General features: G+C 36.8%; 2 protein-coding genes across 10 annotated transcripts in view; one reads left to right on the forward strand and one right to left on the reverse strand.

Moving 5' to 3' along the window:
- The window catches only part of tmem260 (transmembrane protein 260), a 69,875-nt gene that overhangs the window by 2,398 nt on the left and 48,379 nt on the right, over nucleotides 1-19,098 (reverse strand). For 5 of the 9 annotated variants that reach the window (XR_002840236.2, XR_002840237.2, XR_011982579.1 and 2 more), the window contains 3 exons: nucleotides 10,098-10,206; nucleotides 2,968-3,092; nucleotides 2,653-2,847 (listed from right to left, as the gene is read on the reverse strand). The exons of 1 other annotated variant lie outside the window; for it this stretch is intronic. The gene's annotated coding sequence lies outside the window, so the exon portion shown is untranslated. The remainder of the gene's footprint in view (nucleotides 1-2,652; nucleotides 2,848-2,967; nucleotides 3,093-10,097; nucleotides 10,207-19,098) is intronic. 3 more of the 9 variants (XR_011982581.1, XR_011982583.1, XR_011982580.1) reach the window with 3 other exon arrangements.
- Nucleotides 4,504-11,703, forward strand: otx2b (orthodenticle homeobox 2b). The gene is made up of 5 exons (XM_023828476.1): nucleotides 4,504-4,614; nucleotides 4,726-4,795; nucleotides 8,269-8,490; nucleotides 9,082-9,233; nucleotides 9,950-11,703. The coding sequence occupies exons 3-5, from the start codon at nucleotides 8,394-8,396 to the stop codon at nucleotides 10,568-10,570; spliced, it is 870 nt and encodes a 289-aa protein (XP_023684244.1). The 5' UTR covers nucleotides 4,504-4,614; nucleotides 4,726-4,795; nucleotides 8,269-8,393; the 3' UTR covers nucleotides 10,571-11,703.

Below are 19,098 nucleotides of genomic sequence, written 5' to 3' on the forward strand. Positions count from 1 at the left end.
TTCATTATGGAAATTACATAATAATCTGTGGACTTTAAAGGCAATGTACTAGCCCTGTGTCAAGGGTAAAATCATTTGTCTACATTGCTAATCACTTGAATGAAAGTTCTTTGTCATCCGAGGCCCTTTTGATTTTAACGTAATTCTGATTAATCTAGAAGATTATTTCACATCACATCCTAAATGACCTCCCGCAATAGGAATAATTTTCAATTTTAATGCCTTCCCCACTTCCATCAGAATGCTTTTCTATTGATTGCTTTTCGAAAGATATCTAGGGACACATGAATTAAGTTTTTTGTACACAACATCAGTTTTGGTGGTTTATTTTTTATTCTTTTGTTTTAAAATAAAAATTGTTAGATTGTGCTAATGTTTGCCAATTATGACATTTCAAAATGAATGTATTTTGACAGAAACTCCTTTTAGACAGACTTGCTGTCATTAAAATTGGGATTAGAATGGAGTAGGCTATATATTTGCATGCTCTTTTAACTGTAATGAGACACAAATGTAGTATTAATTAATATTTTACATTTAAGTAGTCTATGCAAAGTATGCAATCAAAAGAGCATGATATATCCAACGCAAGTTAATTATGTACATGTGCGAATATAGGTGGATCAAAAAACTTTAATTACATCCCTATGTCAGCCACAATATGGCATTTCTTTTCTCTTTCTTTGCTGAAATTACATGCCATTGTGCAGTGCATTACAGCAGAGCACATACAATGGCATATTTGAACACGTTTGCAACTAAAACAAGTTTATCCTTAGGAAACTGATGTCAACAGTCATACTTTGTAAAGTAACCAGTACTTGGAAAATCCACTCAAATATAGGATATCAATAGTAATAAAATAATAACAATAATAATAATAATATTTCCTATGCTCAAACTATTTTATAAACTTAAGCGTATGATAAATTTTGTATTATCTAGTTAAAGTATTACCAGGAGCGATTATAATGAAATTATGTAAAATGTTATACAAACTATTCTTTTCACAGCATGTGTCAATGGACACAGTAGCACAATGTAAGCATTTTAGGGTCGGGGATGCTGTACTTTTTGAGGGTTGGGCCAGAGCACCCCTCTGTCGGCTTACGTATCAGTTCGGCAAAACGTAGAAATTATTATTCAAAACACTTTTTCCTCTATCGAAAAGTTTCCATAAATAAATATATTGTTTAAGATTGATACAATGATCAAACGTTAATATATAGCATTTGTTAATATTCTAAATTTGTTTTATAATAACGTATTATTATGTGTCCAAACAAAGTAACAAATTAATTTCTAAACGTTTAGAATGTTATCATAAAGATGTTGTTGTCAAGCTCGATTTCAAAACTGAAACCCTAAATCATTTTTGCCATAACGGGCTACGCCATTGTTTGATATTGTCGATATCAATCGCTAAAGATGTATTCGACGATGGTCTTTTCTCTCTATTGATGGTATAACTCTGTAGTATTGCACAAAAAGTAAAGCATAATAAGAAAAAAGATACGCAAAACATACCAAAATTACATTTCCTCCAAGTATGCGGGCATAACCATCTGAAATTTGGAGTAACTTGAAAAAGTAAAAAATGTCGAGGTGGGATTCGAATCCCACGACTCTTAACCCTCAGGTTCGCTTTCCAGAGGCGGAGATAAATCACGACTTCCCCAATTAGCCGGCAGGCAGTGGGAGCTCTGATTGCCACAGGCGTTAACATGAGGAGCGCGATTTCCTTCTACAGTCGTCCCTCTTTTTATGTTGAAATTCCCTCAGGCGATGTGGTATTTAGAAATGAATAATTTATCAATTTAAACCGAAAGCGCTTGCGAAATGAGTAAACGTGTCGACTGGGGTAGGATGTTGTATTCAATACGATGTTCTTTTAGCACTATTAAGAAAACTGCTACCAAATTAATCTGATTAATACGATCATTTTCATAAATTCATAACAACTATACATTTTTAAATGCATGTTCCATACACTTCATTTTATTTTGAGTTTATCATAATAATAATAATAATAATAATAAAAGTAGAATGTTACGATAGTGAAATGTATTTATTCGATAACCTGGTAATTAAATGTCCTTCAATGTACGATTTGATACTACTTTCAAACTCTGTTTTATTTTATTTAGTCCGTTAACTGTGTGTGTGTGTGTGTGTTTTTTTTTTTTTGTTTGTTTTTGTTTTGAGATTAATACAACTTTTGTGTGAGGATTTCGTAGACGCTCCTGAAACGGAGCGACCGGACTGTGAAAAGAGCACCAAGAACAATTAGCTTGTTAGCTAATCCTCAACAAAACGCGGCCTTTTCCCCGCACATAGAAAACTGCGGACATAGGGGGAGGGGTTGATGGTTTGGGGGTCAGAAGGAATGACAGGATGGAAACACGGAAAAAAAATAATTGAGAGCAAAAGGTATATTAAACCGCATGCGTAAATGCCAAAGATTTAACTTTTCGCTGAAAGAGAAACATTTAAATTCAATGAAATAACCATTTAAAAAATAATGATAATAAACTTTTGGACGATTTTCAATAGTGGATCCTGGACAAAAAGAATTCTAAAACTGCTGACATATAGAAATAAACGACTTACAGAACAGACGACAGATTATTTTATTTAACATTAATTTCATACCCGTCGTCTTCAGCCGCATTCCATCGCCTCTGAGCGTGTGACATGTCAGCCTGTAGATTGTAGCCATCAAGACCCATCAATTCCGAGCCCCAGTCTGACAAACTGTTCTCGTTGAGGCGACATGCGTCCTGTGAGAGAATTTTTTCAGCATCCTGAACATTGTGAGAACTGCGTAGGTTTTCTCGCGAACAAATTCTGTCAACGGAGAGGGAAAGTTTGGCACCTTGGTCCATTAACAGTATTTTGCTAGTAAACTATAGTTGATGTAATAATAACAGACATAATGACTGATGAAAATAGTAAAAACCGACTGACCCATCGCAGAGCTGAAAATGGATGGATTTCCAGCGGGATGCAACCGGAGTTTGATTGAAGCTGCTGTTTCTGGCTTTGGGTTTAAAACCTAAATCTATATTCAAATCTGTCTGAGGTGTGTATGTCTGAGTGAGAGAGAGAGAGGGGGAGAGGGAAATGGGAGGCAGAGAGTGAGAAAGCAAGTGTCTGCGTGTGTATGTGTGTGTGTGTGCGTGTGTGTGTGTGTGTGTGTGAAGCAGAAGAGAGAGAGCAGGGTTATGTGATGTGTGTGTGGGTGTGTGTCTGGTTTTCTCAAAGCTTCTTAACAGGGTACATTTACCAAACCGTGACAAAATCCAAGGTGTATCGTTGTTTTGGTATAAATGCTTTGAGGTTTATATAGAATTGAAGCTTAAGTTTGTGCACATGTAACAATATGTACTATGAAAATAACTGACAGACATGAGCTTGTATTCTAGACATTAGATAATAATAATAATAATAATAATAATAATAATAATAATAATAATAATGTTGCAACTTAAACGGAATATTTTGGTTTTCCCACGCTTTAGTTTGCAACAAATGGGTAGTCTCTCAAACTTAAAATTACTTTAAAAACTACTTGCAGTAAATAACTTCAAATTCACTTTATGTGGATTCTTACGTTGATTGTTCGTGAAATAAGGCGGTTCAGAACATCACGCTTATTATTATTATTTTTATTATTATTATTAGTTGTTGTTGTTGTAGTGGTGGTAGTATAGTTGTAGTGGTCTGTAGTACTGATCACTGATTTAGAAAATGTTATCCTGGGTAATCATCCACACGCGCCATCTGTGTGCGCATCTACACAGATAAGTAGGCAGATAGCCTGATACGCAGATAGACAGACAAACAGAAACGCCACGCAAATGTGCAGTTTGCGCCTACCATTTTATACCCGTGGTTTGTTTTTAATCCACTACAAAGACATGACAACCGCGTGAAATAGGGTTTCCTGTTTCATCCTAGCAAAATCCTTGATTAAAAAAAATCAAATGGTTGGTTTACGAGAATCTCCAAAAAATGACTTCCGACTGGAAATTATTTACACTAATCTTTTAATGCAAGGTGAACATGAAAACAGACACATTTTGCTTGAGGACAGCTACTTCAGTAAACTTCACTTTATGTCTTACCGAGTCATTTGTTAATGTTGTAGCCTATAACAGGTTAATTAGTTATGAAGACTCATACGTCTGACACTGACAGAATCATAACACTAAATAAGTATCTAAGCTATATGATTTTGTACGGATATTTATTTGTTTGTTTATAATACAATACACATATCTATTGAAATTCTGGTATATCTGCTGCCCCTATCGGACTCTACCGGAGACTTGACTGAGTGGCAGATTCGTACCCCCTTCCCAGTCTGGCTTTACTCGCTGTTTTATCATCATTTTCGCCGGACTCGAAGCTGGGCACGTTGTCAATCACTCCCTCGCTGCCATTGGCTGGGGAGTTTGCGTCAAAAAGTTGCTAGCGAGATTTGTTTCACAGCAAACCTCCCCGAGAGAGAAACAGACCTCATCTCTGTGGTTCACAGTCCCTCTCATTGGTTAGCACAGCCTCTTCAAACCAACTCAGCTACTCAACCGAGGAGATCAATAAATCATAACGGTAAGTGGTTTAGCAATTCCACTGATTACAGACATTGGTTCGTTTTTCAGGGAAAATGTTTAGTTTAAAAACCCATCGGCAATTTTAACGTTTTTAATATCTGTTTCGCAGATTTTCGCTCGTCGAGTAGCCTACAGAGTGAAAAACAAAAATACTGCTACGTTCGGATCTGCTGTAATAGGTAAGTCTGAACTACTTCAGTGTTCTTAATGTACGGCGTTTTGTTTATTTTGATTTTTTAATTAGTATTTTCTTACTGTTTGTATATTATTGTTGTACAGTCACATCGCATATGCTAACGGGCTGCTTCGCCACCACTTACATAGCCTACAAATGGACATCAGTTAATTAAAAAAAAAAACTTAACAGAACGAAGCTGACATTGCCACTTAAAAGAATGAGATACTCGTTGACTTATTTATGAAATCGTTGAGCATTAAAAACACTTTTATTCGGCTTAAGAGAAATACGGAATAAGTCACATAGAAAGAAGAAAAATGATACCTATTACTTTCAAATGAGCCAACGTGCGTATTGCATCGTCTGTTTCTATCACCTGCTTTTTAAAAAAATCGGCTTTATTTCGAATGTTTTTGCCAGTGCAGTGATATACTAGTTTGGTATAGATCCAATCTAGCCAATTCAACTGTGCCCTTCTAACTTTGATAGTGCATTTTATAATTTCATATTTTATAGCTCTGTAAACTAGTTCGGGACATTCTCCTGTCCTATTTCACTCTGAATTCCACTGAATGTCCTCACTTGTAATGGAAATTGAGACAGACAAAGAGCGATAATTGAGGAGGCGTGTATTGGAGTCTTTCTCCCAAGAAACTATGCCCCCCCCTCCTTTCTAGTCTATAGCCCTGCTTCTCCCCTCTTCGTCCGAGCGCGGGCAGCTCCATTGGCGGGTGGGCCAACATTAGGGCGCGTGAGGGTTGCATGTATGTTAAACTGCCGTTTATTACTCACATTGCGATAACCGCGAACAATTTTTATTGGTATACATTATGACTCTAAAAGTTATTGTAGATGAAGAGTAATATATTACATTGCGGCCAGTAGATTGGTAGTAGGTGGCGCGAAGGCCGGACAATCAAATGCGCAGGATATTTCAAATAATTTGTTATATGTCCAGATCTCTCTCTCTTCAGCCATTATAGTTTCTATATTTTTGCATCCGGTATGTTTTAAACAAATTTCTAAAGCAGTTTTCTGTACATTTTAACAGCTTCAGAAAGCCTGAAACTATTAATGCTGCTATAAACAAATTAACTGATTAAAATTTGTGGTTAAAGAAGCCCAAACATTTCACTTTATTATTTTGCGAAAAGTACATATGTACAAACAAATATAGGCATACATGTGAAATCAAAATATTATTTATATTGATGTTATTTTTATTCGGCTATATGTATACTTATCACCACATTTTAAATGTAACATATTAAAATGAGGTATATTAACCAAATTACGTTTCTTCATGAAGCAAACGAAAGGGTTTGTTAGGCAATTGTATTTGATGAAATTACTATTTAGTAAAACACATTCTTTCTGCTGAATAAATAATTAAATGCACTAATGAGTTACATATTTTCATAAATAATAATTGTGTATTAAATATATGTATATAGAAAACAGACTTTCGAGAAATTATTTATATTTTTTTAAATCGGAGAAGTGAATGTAGAGGCTCACAAGACCATGCGTTGGATTTGATAAACAGAATGCTACTCCATTTCTTTTTGTTTCGTTTTTGTCAAGCAGAAAATTAATCACCCCAAATGCGGTGCGACTCGAGGTTAGCGTCCTGTAATTAGGGAGCGCGTGCCACCCGGATTATCTCGTTAATTTATCAAGAAAAACATTTATTATAATTAATTCTTGGACAGGGTAATCATTACTGGGCGACTGGGAGCAACTGGTAGATGAGGTCTGTGCATAAAAAAAGTGACAGATTGAGCCGAGAAGCCGTTAGATATAAAAACTGTCACTGGTCTCATACACTCACAAGATTGTCCGAGAGGGAAATTACAAACTTCATCAGTTGAAACGCAGGTAAAGATCGTTACTCAATGAGAACATTTTGAAGAAAATATTACCGGGTCAAGGCTAAAGATATATTAGGCCTCTATAAAAGGAATGCCAAGATCGGTTTTCTGGTCTAAACACAACATTAAATGAGCTGAAAAACAACTGGCATTTTTATATTTTATTTATTACGTTCATGTTTTAATACATTGAGATTTTATCAGGGACCTAATACTGCGACTGCATCTTTGGCGGAATTGTCAGATTTTCTTTCATTATAACTTAATATCGTGAATGAGCCCACTATATAACTTTAAAACGATAAAGTTTTTAAAAAGCGATACTTTTGCAATGCATGCGTTTTTCTTTGTTTTTTTTTATTTATGGACTGCAATAAACTAGTGCGGGTGAGCCAAATTATTCGACTTACATTCTATGATTTTTTTTTCTCTTGAGAGAATTGTAGGACAATTTATTGGGCATCCTATCTAATGTATATTTCTTAGTTAATAATTTTATTGTTATTTTGAATTTCCCTACCAACATATCAGTTTCTCGCAAGGTGCGGTTACTAAGTAGTAGGCCTATGAGTAATTCTTTAAATCTTTGGTTTGGCCTAATATGTAATGTTTTTCATTTGAATTTGCTGTGTAGGATAATTTTGTATTTATTATACAGAATTGTATTAATCCAAATGCCGTTTACCTTTACAATTATCCTACTACTACAAAGATGTGTTTGCCTTTGACAGATTTTAATTTGAAGTTTGTTTTAACGCCTTAAATGAGTTGAGAATTGTTTTGACAGCAGTAAGGGGGATGACTTCTAAATTGGAAGTTTATTGTGCTTTTTCCGTGTCTCCTTAGCACATATACTAAACATGCTTCGGCGGCCTATTAAACTTCATTGTATCTTCAGAATCAAATTACCGCGGGCAAATTAATTAGGTGGAAACAGCCGAGAGATGAAGTGAGCGTTTAACGTCGACTTAACTTATGAGAGTTTCTCTACATTTATAGCTATTTTCTGTAGAACTGTTCATATTTTAATGACGCCTCTTTTAAATTTACAGTGATTTCCATTATGTAAACAAAGCCTGTAGATATAATTAGAATGAAGATACTGTGCTAGTTTAATGGCTACAAAATGGGTACCTATGAGTTTACTGCATTGTTTCTTTGTTTCTCGCCAACGGGGCTTCTGTTATCTGCATTATTTATCTGGCCAACAGTGGCCTTTGTCTCTGCAAATGGCCTCCAATCAATCCCTCTATGCTGGAGACAATTAGCCGGCCCGAACCTGTGGGTCCTATGCAAATTGTGGTCCTTGTTGCGACCCAATGTGTGCGCATTTGAACGACTGTGTTTTGTTCTCCGAGAAGGCGTGTTGCAATTATGGGATGTAGCTTTTTTGGGAGGAGGGGGGGGTGGCGTTTGTCAGGATGAGCATCACTCAGTTCACGAAGACAGCTGGGGGTCCGGAGCTGGTTTAAGAGCACAGTACCAGTAGAACAACGCTCATTTTTAACTTAGCCACTGCTGCTATCGGAGCGTTGTGCCCTTCAAGCAAATCTGAAAAAAGCTGTACTACAATTCACTCACAAATAATTTCTCTTTTTTATAGTTTCTGGATCAGGTATAACTGTCCACAAAAGCAGGAACGAAGGAAAAATCGACAGGGGACGACGAGAGGCCTTGTGTTTACTTTTCAAAATTTTCGCCAACTTTGCCCTCCAACCTAACTTTAGCATGATGTCGTATCTTAAGCAACCACCTTACACAGTCAATGGACTGAGCCTAAGTACCTCCGGAATGGATCTGCTTCACCCGTCTGTTGGATACCCAGGTATGTGCTTTTCCCGAGTTTATATGTTTTCATTGAAAACAACAAGTTAATCGGTATTATGCTTATTTGAACAAACATTCGCCCGAGTATAAACTTTCTACTGTGTAATGTAGCCTATATTTTATTCTAGTAAAGTCATAAATACTGCAAAAGGTTAAGTTGCCTATCTGTACAATTTTGCATAATTGTAAATATACATTTTACAAATTAGTCATTTTGCATAATTGTATACGTGATTTGTTTCGTCATACGATGCATTAGATTTCACCCTCCGTTTGCGGTACATCTGATGTTATTCATTAGCATTTAATGATTATTCAGCAAGAACAGTGCCACATCATTTTGTAATATTTAGAAGTAGCATGTCGTTGCTGGACTTTTGTAAATTAATATCGATTATAACTGATAATTTAAATCCACGGCGAGAAATATTTCATGCATGTGTGCATATTATTATATGCTGGAATATTTTCTGGCAATGACATATAATTTTATATAATCCTCTGTGATTTCCCTGGTACTTGTAATAATGTATAGATGTTATTTTTCATTTCATATATGATTATTTTATTTAAAAAAAATCTTCCACAGCAACGCCTCGGAAGCAAAGACGGGAGCGGACTACTTTCACCCGCGCTCAGCTCGACGTCTTAGAGGCTCTTTTCGCCAAAACTCGTTACCCTGACATATTCATGCGCGAGGAGGTGGCCTTGAAGATCAACTTACCGGAGTCCCGCGTACAGGTGTGTAAGCGTATAGAATAACCCTGGAAGCATATTGCTGTAACCACCTTCCATTTTAAGCCTCACATCCCACGCAATTTAGTTAAGTTCTTGCTTCCTTTCAATGTTTTCATAAGAAAGCTCTTTAATCGGAGCAAGCTTTCCCAAAATTCAAGGGCCAGAGAATGTAATCTTGGGGAGTTTTTAAAACGAACTATAAGACATAAGACAATTATTTCGGATATTTCAAGTGCTGCCAGTAAATCCATTCGTTTAGAGAGGGCAATTAAATCAATTTTGTTTAATTTTGAGTGAAATTGTAACAGTTAAACTATCGTAATTAGCACTGGCATTAACGTTTTAGAATGCGCAATATTAATTAATAAAAGTAAACATATGTATTTTCATATCCTGATTCTGGATAATTGATGTATGAAAAGTAATTTAAAGGTTTGAGTAAAGCTGTTACCGTTTCCGTTTGCTTTTAAGTAGGCCTGGTTTATATTCTCCTCATTTTACATTTTAAATTCAATGTATTATTTGCTTTTTGACTGGTATATATTTATCTATAACCAATATTTAATAATTAAAAGCACGTTTATTAAATACTTGCGTCCAGTTACCTAATTTATTTAGTTAATTACTTCGTTTAGGCAGCTGCTTGGTAAACGGTTTCGCTTTTTTATTTTCACTGGCGCTGGTTGATTCACCGATTTAAATGTCTAATTCTCTTGTAGGTCTGGTTTAAGAACCGAAGGGCGAAGTGCCGCCAGCAGCAACAACAGCAGCAGAACGGCGGCCAGAATAAAGTTCGACCGGCCAAGAAGAAAAGTTCCCCAGCCAGAGAAGCGAGCTCAGAGAGCGGGGCGAGCGGCCAGTTCACACCTCCTTCCAGTACCTCAGTCCCAACCATTTCCACCAGTAGCGCGCCGGTGTCGATCTGGAGTCCGGCTTCAATTTCTCCCCTATCTGATCCTCTCTCTACCTCTTCCTCCTGCATGCAAAGATCATATCCGATGACTTACACGCAGGCATCAGGATACAGCCAGGGCTACGCTGGATCTACTTCTTATTTCAGCGGGATGGACTGCGGTTCTTATCTCACTCCGATGCATCACCAGCTCTCTGGGCCCGGCTCTACCCTTAGTCCAATGAATACTAACGCAGTCACAAGTCACCTCAACCAGTCTCCCGCATCCCTCTCCACCCAGGGCTACGGAGCCTCGGGTTTGGGGTTCAACTCCACTGCGGATTGCTTGGATTATAAAGACCAAGCGGCTTCCTGGAAGCTGAACTTCAATGCTGATTGCTTGGATTATAAAGACCAGACCTCGTCATGGAAATTCCAAGTTTTGTGAGACGAACAATCATAAGCGATTAATAATAACAGATGAAAACGATAACAAAGTAAACATGTAGTCCTGCCGTCATTCAACCAGTATGTGCATAAAGACTGAACATTCCGAGTTAGTCAGGTATGGGATGCAAAAATCTGTCGCCCCCAGTAGCCCGCAAAATCGTTACCCTTATTTAAGGTGAGAAATTTAAGAACATTCAAACATTTCCCCAGCACATTTTTTCATTAACCTCGCGGGGCACAAACATGCAGCCTCATCGTTTTTCTGTGTGTGTCTGGGTGCGTATCTGTCTGTCCGCTTACGGCACCTGTTGGTTAATTTAAGGAAAACTTGGAGTGAACTCTTAGTAACTTTGATCAATGCCACGGAACAAATCGTTATCCAACAGGAAAAAAATGATCAAGAAGAGCCAATCCTTGGTTAAGTGCTTGGAATGGGCAGGCATTCCTTAAGCTTCTTAAAGACTGCCGAGCCACTTCCTGGTTGGAAAGCAGAGGGACCGTTTGATCAGGACGGTGTGTGGACTGCGCGCCCCCGAGGCGACCTGGATGCACTACTTTATTTAAGAAAAAATGTTTATAAGGAATCAATATGTAGTTTTTAAGAGACAATCAGTGTGTGTCTTATATAAATGGTACATATGTGTTTTTTATCTGTGCTAGCCTTCGAAACTGTGATCTGTTGTATTGTATGCAATTCGTGAGCTTCTTCGCATCCGCGGGGACTCTGCTGTGATTTTAATAGGTTTATAACTTTTTTGAACGGAAAAGTATTAATATTGATTTAAAAAACAAGGCTGCCCAAACCCCAAGAGTGTCGGTGCTTGGAAGAAGACGTTTGACTGCTAAAAAGCCTTTATGTACTTGCACCGCCTCACTTCTTTGATAACACACTGATCGCATATCATGGACCTTAACGTGGCTCAGATGGTATAGTGTGGTTCGCCAGTGAACAGAAACAGTGGACACAAATAAAGGTCGTTTGATCTGACCCTTCAAAAATGACTATTTAATTCCAGCTGGATTTTTGTGTGTGTGTTTGGCAATGTTGATAGAATATTATATATAAGTATATATGCATAAACACCATCATTGGACTTCGCACCTGTATGCATTAAAGTCGTTCTAGCACAATCCCCTTGTCTTCCGCTGTTCCTGAACCTAGCCTGAAGCATTCGAATAAAGTCTCCAACTGGAAATAACTATACACAAACACCTGGTATTATAGATGGGTTGCAGTATATTAAATTACACCCTTTTCTATACGTGGGAGGAAATGTTCGATTTATAATTTTTAATTGTGAAATACATATTCGGTCGAAGAAAAAAACCCGAAGCAAATGATGTCAAATCATGCTTAAACCTTTAGAAATCATGAGATAATGTTCGCTATGTTAACTATAATAAATGGTTGAATTATTTCCCCCAAAATATTTATATGTAAAATATTTAAATTATCCGTGTATAATACACTATTTTCAATTATTGCATGTAATTTAGAAACATCTGAACGGAGCGGTTCTAATTTAAATGTAAGTGGAGCATCTTACATTTTGATTTATTAAAAAGTCCTTTGTTGTTTAACAACAGAAAAAGTTGTTCATATGGACTACCAACTGCCTGCGATTATGTAAGTCGGGACTTTATTTCCTTCAAACTTTCGTGTAAGCTCTTATAGTAAATTCACGAGGAGATCAGTACATCTCAAAATAGAACGGGTTATCCCGGAATTTTTTGAACATGACAATCATCATGACAATTCAGAGGCGGTTCTGTAACTTGAATCTTATGGGAATTCAACCAGAAACACTTCGTGTACAAAGACTGGTCTGGAAAACTCTAAACCGGCAATTTGTACGTTTAAGTGAGTAGTCGGGGCAGATGCCAAACGTGATTCATGGGCAATTCGTCAAACTGAAAAGCGAAGAACTTAACTGCAGAGTACAGTTTCCATATATATTAAAAATGATAAACGTAAAACAATATATTAACTATGTTAAAATTATGTATCCACTTTCATATGTTCAAAGGTTATAATAAGCAATGAAATTACCGCAACGGACATTAAACCAGGCGATTTTAATGGCGTGAGGGGGGACTTTAATGGTTACGTTTAGACAAGCAAAACGCGCATGGCTTGTCAAACTAAGACTATGCCTTTGAGGCTGTTTTTCCTTCTTTCCAAATATCCAATTAGGCTTCAAATTACTTACAAAACAGGCATCGACTTTTGATTTTTAAATGGCTTTTCTCCTTTTATAGCTTTCGAGACATTTGTCTGCGCGCCCACTTCAAGTCGTTTTGGTCAAAGTCGGTTCGCAATACTACAGTTCTCTACCTCTATCTTTTTAATTGAGAAGAGAAATCGGATTTAGATCTTAAATGTTCAAAAGCGGCGTTGCAATTGGGTCTCCGCGGAGGCGGATGGGCAGCAGCGGGGAAAGAAGAAGACAAAGCACATTAACCAACGCCTTGTTATACCTCTGGCCTATACTAGAAAGAGTTTTCTATAATAAATAAAAGGGGTTCACTGAGTCAGCTCCAAATCCCTTCTGAGTTACCTGGTGTCTAATTACAAACAAGGCTGTGGTTTTATGCATGATTACAATACGTTTTGAGTTAGCTAGAGAACGAATTTAAAATTTATTGTTGAGTTTGTCCTTTATTTGAATAACAGCACAGAGTTTGAATGGCACTTAAATATTGTAACTGAACTTTACTGTGTGACGCTTCCGTATTGTTAACGTTGAGATAAGGTAGCGCGCTATTTTGTTATTCAAATTTATTGCATATCCACAATACATACTTAAACATATAATCGTTTGTGGATTTAGGCCTATATGATTTCTCAAATTATTTTATATTTACTTATAATACGCTTGGCACCATCATCCAATACAACGTTTAAATAGATAACCATTTCTAGTTTGGTCATTATTTGGGAGACTTTTAAATTCTTTTATTTCTGTAATAGCAATAGCTGAAGTCAGGTTATACAGCATTACTGGGCCTTCCGGTGCCTCACTTCTTAAAGTTTTAGCAATAGGAATGTACGGCATGGGAAAGTAGTGTTAATCCTGGCCTCAAAGAGAAACTAATCCCAATATTTCACTAGCGGGGTTTCTTTAGGGCAAAGGGAAGCCGCTGTCCAATTCAAACACCACGGCATGCCGATAACAGACTCGGGGGGCCCACAGGTTCCGCCAGAACTGCTGAAGGTTATAATACAGAAAAACATCATAAACAAAAATGCTTTTAACTTACAGAAAAAAAACTATCTGGCTAAAATAAGTCAATATGCATAACGTTCAAAAATCCATAGGCGAAACAACGATGATAGGTGTTGCAAAAGCTAGCACAAAGTGGTATACTGACGGGGAAATATTGACTGGAATATTTCTAATTTCTTCCTGAAATTTAGAAATTTGCACGTATATGGTTAAAAGGAAGGGAAATATATGACAAAACAAGGTGTCTCTTCTTTTTCATAAGCGCAAAAAGCATATGTAAGTCCAGTCAAATCATAAATATCTAATTGAAGGTCGTCTTCTTGGAAGTAAAATATCCCAAAAGACGTGTTATTGTCGAAACTTTGAAGCTGCTTTTATACTTTTTGAATCCAATCCGATTTGTGAGAGGAGGAAAACCTACCCTGTTTGTGAGAACAATGGGCGCCCCGGAGCCTTTTTCGGCATAAAGGGGAACTTTAACAGAACTAAAATCGGATAAGGCAAAGAAAGGGAAAAGAAGGAGAAAGGTTTACGGTCGGCTCCTCGGATTATTTCAAAAGGTTTGACTCCGAGTACGAAGCGTAGATGTGAGTTTTCTGAATGAAGCAATGTCAGTGGCAATCGAATCTTTAATTGCTTTCCGTGCCTCTCCCGTAATTGTTAGAAGTCGGACTTTCAATTAGCATCCTTGACATTGCCAATAATCTGTCTTTCACTCGGGTCTTTAGTAAAGGAAACACACTAATTAAAACACTTGCTTGAAATAATCAAAACATTTAAAGAACTTAGCTAATTAGAATCTTTTTTTTATACAGACAGAATGGAGACAGAAGTGTGTTTATGTTGGGGAGGGGTAACAGTTATATAGCGATTTTTTTTTCAGTTACAAGGACAATGCCTTTTTAAGCTTTAAGTATTCTCACTGTTGCATTTTACTTAAACGTCTTTAACTTCACTACCTGAATTACGGTCATCGTTCAGCGGAAATCAGCTGGCCAGTGGTAGAAGTCAGAAATGTTTAACGTTCATACTAGGTACGTATTACCAAGGTATACATTTAGACCTACGATTCACTTCAAGAAACGTAATACGTTCCGAAACGTTACTACACCGACTCGACGTATTGGAGTTTTATGAGGTATTACAAGCCAGAGGATGAGTATTTTCCAAACTGCAGTAACAATCATGGCATGTTAAGAGTTATACCCAATTAGTAACAATAACACCAACTACAAATAACAACGCAATTCAATAAAAGCACGACACGGCTCTGCTTTATCAATGGTGAACGTGATACCCAGAAAGCGGCACACTTACAGAAGTAGTCGCTACTTGTGGCGTTAAAAACAAAATAAGAGTTGTCCCTTGCTTTACAAACACAAGGCGGATTAGAAAAGCAGGGGACAAGGTCGGTTTGTAACAGACAAGCGTATCGATTTTGGTTTAGCTGAACTGAGTAACTACGCTACAGCGATAACATTAAGAATTCTCCCAATGGAAAAAAGCAAGTGTTTTTTTTATTATTTTGTGTGCCTTTAACTACAAAAACCCACACAATCTTTAACAGTACACACCGAAAAGAGCCTACTAATAGTGTGCCCTATATATACTGTTTTGCATTTATTGCAATAATTTCCACACGGATTTTGTATTAGTAACTGTCGCATATTACAAAATAAAATTTATCTTATTGAATATAATCCTGCAAAAACATAGCAAGTAATATAAATCATATTTCACATTTTTATCAAACTTGAACGCGCACTGAATTATGTTGTCAACTTTTTTATCAACGATAATTGGTGTTTTTCTCACCATGGACGGCGAAAACATGGGCGAAAATTATTTTAAATTCTTTATTTTGAATTCTCACTGTCGTTTGCAAAAAAGCAAAGAAACTTGTGTTTTTGTTTGCATCCAAAGTAACTTCAGAAATGTAACGGTTGCTCGCGTTCAGCGCAGCATCTGAAGACGGACGGCACCATCTCTACATTGGCAGCACTGCCATTCAAAGAAAGATAAGGAGACGGTCATGGGATGAGGAGAATCGCTTCTTTTTAAATAAAGTAAAAATTTTTCTTTCTTTTTTTTTTTTTTACTTTCCCCCCGTATTATGCAGCAGTAGTCTCGAAAATGCGTTGCTTAGATAACTTCAGGCATCTGCAAAGTTGTGCAAGCGTTGAGAAAGTGTCTGATGAACGCCTTTGGCCGGCGTTGTGACACATACTTTAACACCATTTTTAATAAAGGGAAAGGCGACAGAAATGACCGAAAAGATACGTGCGGCAGAATATATTACAGTGAAAAAACTATAACGCGTCTGTAGCCTATAGCTGAACGACTTGGGTTTTTTCTAGTCTATATAATTCCGCAAAATCATTAACACTGAGCCTCGTAAATAACAATAGGTTGAATGAACATCGATTTTAATTGTAAATAGCTCGTTAACGCGTTGATCGTAAACGTATATTCCTTAATTGCTATTCTAAAACGGTAGCAAATCTGTTTAACAGTTGATTGGCGGCACTGCTGTGCCGCGTCATCATATACACTTTCATTAAAGGAATAGTTATGCAATTTGAAAATGCGTTACGCATATAATGAGAAGGAACGGTAAATATATTTAGGGCAATAAAACTGCATAAGTAAGAGAAGTCTAAATGCTGCGTCTACGCTTAGTACAAGCCTAGACATTTCACTTAAATGCAGCATGATCAACAACAATCTCTTGAACGCATTGCGCTTAAATAAAATATGGACTCTCCAACGATGGTCACAGCTACAGAGTATAAGCTGGTATCACTGACAACTCAACTCAGTTTAACTGGCAGTAGGTTGGATTTGGCGAGCATTTCTTTCTACCCTTGGTCACTATTATGCCATTTCACTAACTGTATGCTTATTTTTTAAGTGCAAACTCCATGACAGCTGAATTGAAATGAGTAATGCGTAAATATGTGTATGTCATGTCTGAGTTTCTCTTAACCAAATAAAATACAAGGGGAGTAAAAATAGTAGTACTTTTTAATAAAGAAACTAACGTATGTTGGCGAATTGTGCGTTAACAATCCAATGTAATGCAAGCTAGCCCAAACAACAATCTATAAAATAAAAGAAACAACCAAGCGCTCGAACTACAGTGAAAACGCTCCCATACCGCTGTCAAATTATTTCGGATCCTCTTTAACAACTCATGTTAAAAGAACGTTTCTTTTAAGATATGGTAAAGTCGGACATAAAAATCAGCACTTTGCCATCAAGATCAAAAGGAATCAGACTTTGACTTTCGGCCAAAATTGTTAATAAAACAAGAAACCATGTCTGTAATCACGGTATATACGTTTGGGCTGAACGGTCATGACTGCTTAACTGCTGACACACCGAAAGATTCCTCCCGTTGGCATTTTCGGGAATTTCACTGGTTCCGTACCCGTTAATTCGCCTTCATTTGTAAGGATTATCTGAATAGTTACAAAAGTTATAACACCACTGGACTGCAGGGGATTTAACATATGGGTCGTAAAAGCACGTTATCCTGACAATATAGGAGACAATACAAAGGTTGATTATTTAATAATGCTGCCGTAAGTGGCTAAACAAGAGGGTTGACTGATATAGCCTAAATATAGAGTGACATCCCCGACTACAATAGCTAGCGCGACGCGTTAACACTTCAAATTTGATATTTTAGGCGCGCACGAGTGATCGCGGGGATAGCCTCCAGGCACACACGTTCCAACCTGGAGATTCATTCCTGCAGTGAGAATCTTTCTGTTTTAATTAAGCGCCATGGAGTACAAGGAGCATATGGGAACGGCAGACGCTGCATTAATCCCCTCCTCGCGTTTGTCCATGTCAAACAATGGGTCCTGTAGTTAAAGTGCTCTACCAGTCAACCCGAACACACTGACGCTCGAAACAAACCTGTACTGCGCCATACCAAGGGTCGAAGGCCACTTGATCAAGAACGACGCAACTTCTACAAAGACGTACGTTTGTTTGAACACGATAAACGCAATCCACTGACACTGGCATCCGTTGTTTCGCGGAGAATCGCAGCTTAAGTTCTTACCTATGAATTATCAAAGTCATATCTAAAATAGTGGTCCTCAACCATTCGTGCGTGGACACACATGAACTTCATATATACGTTCTATTTCAGTACCAGTACGCCCAGCAAAAATATTAGTTAAATTAAAGTGAATTTGTGGTGAATCAGAAGAAGTATATGGAAAAACAGGAAGTGTAGCTCTATATGGCATGGGTTATGAAACCAGATGCAGGGCGACCGCTATGCACGTAGAACTCCTTATTAGACTTCATCTCTACTAGTTCCATTCCGAGTGACGTATAGACAATTCTAAATTTGGCGCCAAATGATTTGTTGGAGCTGTTGGATTTGTTTAAAGGCTAAGCAAAAGTATAATCATTAAGTTTAGATCATTGTAACATATATATATATATATATATATATATATATATATATATATATATATATATATACATACAGTATATATAATAGATTACGTAATAGTTTAAAAGAATTAAACTGGGTAGATATGCAATCAGAATAGATATTTTATTGTTTTAGGTCACAAATAAAACAAAAGGGGGAAATATTTCGCTATTAATTAGAACTAACATATTGATAATACCCTTTTAAAGAGCACTCTATACTGCACTGCAATACATAAAAAGTAATCTGCATCTTGCAATTTTGAGCAGGTGCTCCTTATCGACTGTTATTCACCAATAAAACCTCATTAAGGTTTTGATTAGAACAAAACCCCAGATATTACAGCGGTCCCTGAGAACCACTTCTCCAAAAAAGTTACTAACAAGTCTATAAATTACTACGTCATTAAAACTAAAGAGGTTTTAACCTTTTATGCTTTTGAGGCCAGTAAGTCGTTAGGAATCGGTTATGCGTAAATCTCAATAAATGAGCCTGTTCGCGATCGGATATCTACTTTGTTTATCTCGTGCAATCATCCAATCCATAGATATATACTGGACCAGTTTCCGTTTGACACTTGACTAAAAATTACAAATAATGCCTCTTCTTAAAATACATTTAAATAATACGATGCTTTAAAGTAATGTTAATGATATAGGTTTATTTATATTTTCAAACAATAGGACCTACTTAAGATTTAAGTTTGTTTTAATATATTTTTTTACTTTGTTAGATATTGTGACTGATCGTAATGGAGATAAACTACTATTATTATTATTATTATTATATTATTATTATTAATAATAATAATAATAAGAAGAAGAAGAATAAAGTACCCTAGTA

This window comes from Paramormyrops kingsleyae, chromosome 14 (genome assembly GCF_048594095.1).
Source record: "Paramormyrops kingsleyae isolate MSU_618 chromosome 14, PKINGS_0.4, whole genome shotgun sequence".
Lineage (NCBI taxonomy): Eukaryota > Metazoa > Chordata > Actinopteri > Osteoglossiformes > Mormyridae > Paramormyrops > Paramormyrops kingsleyae.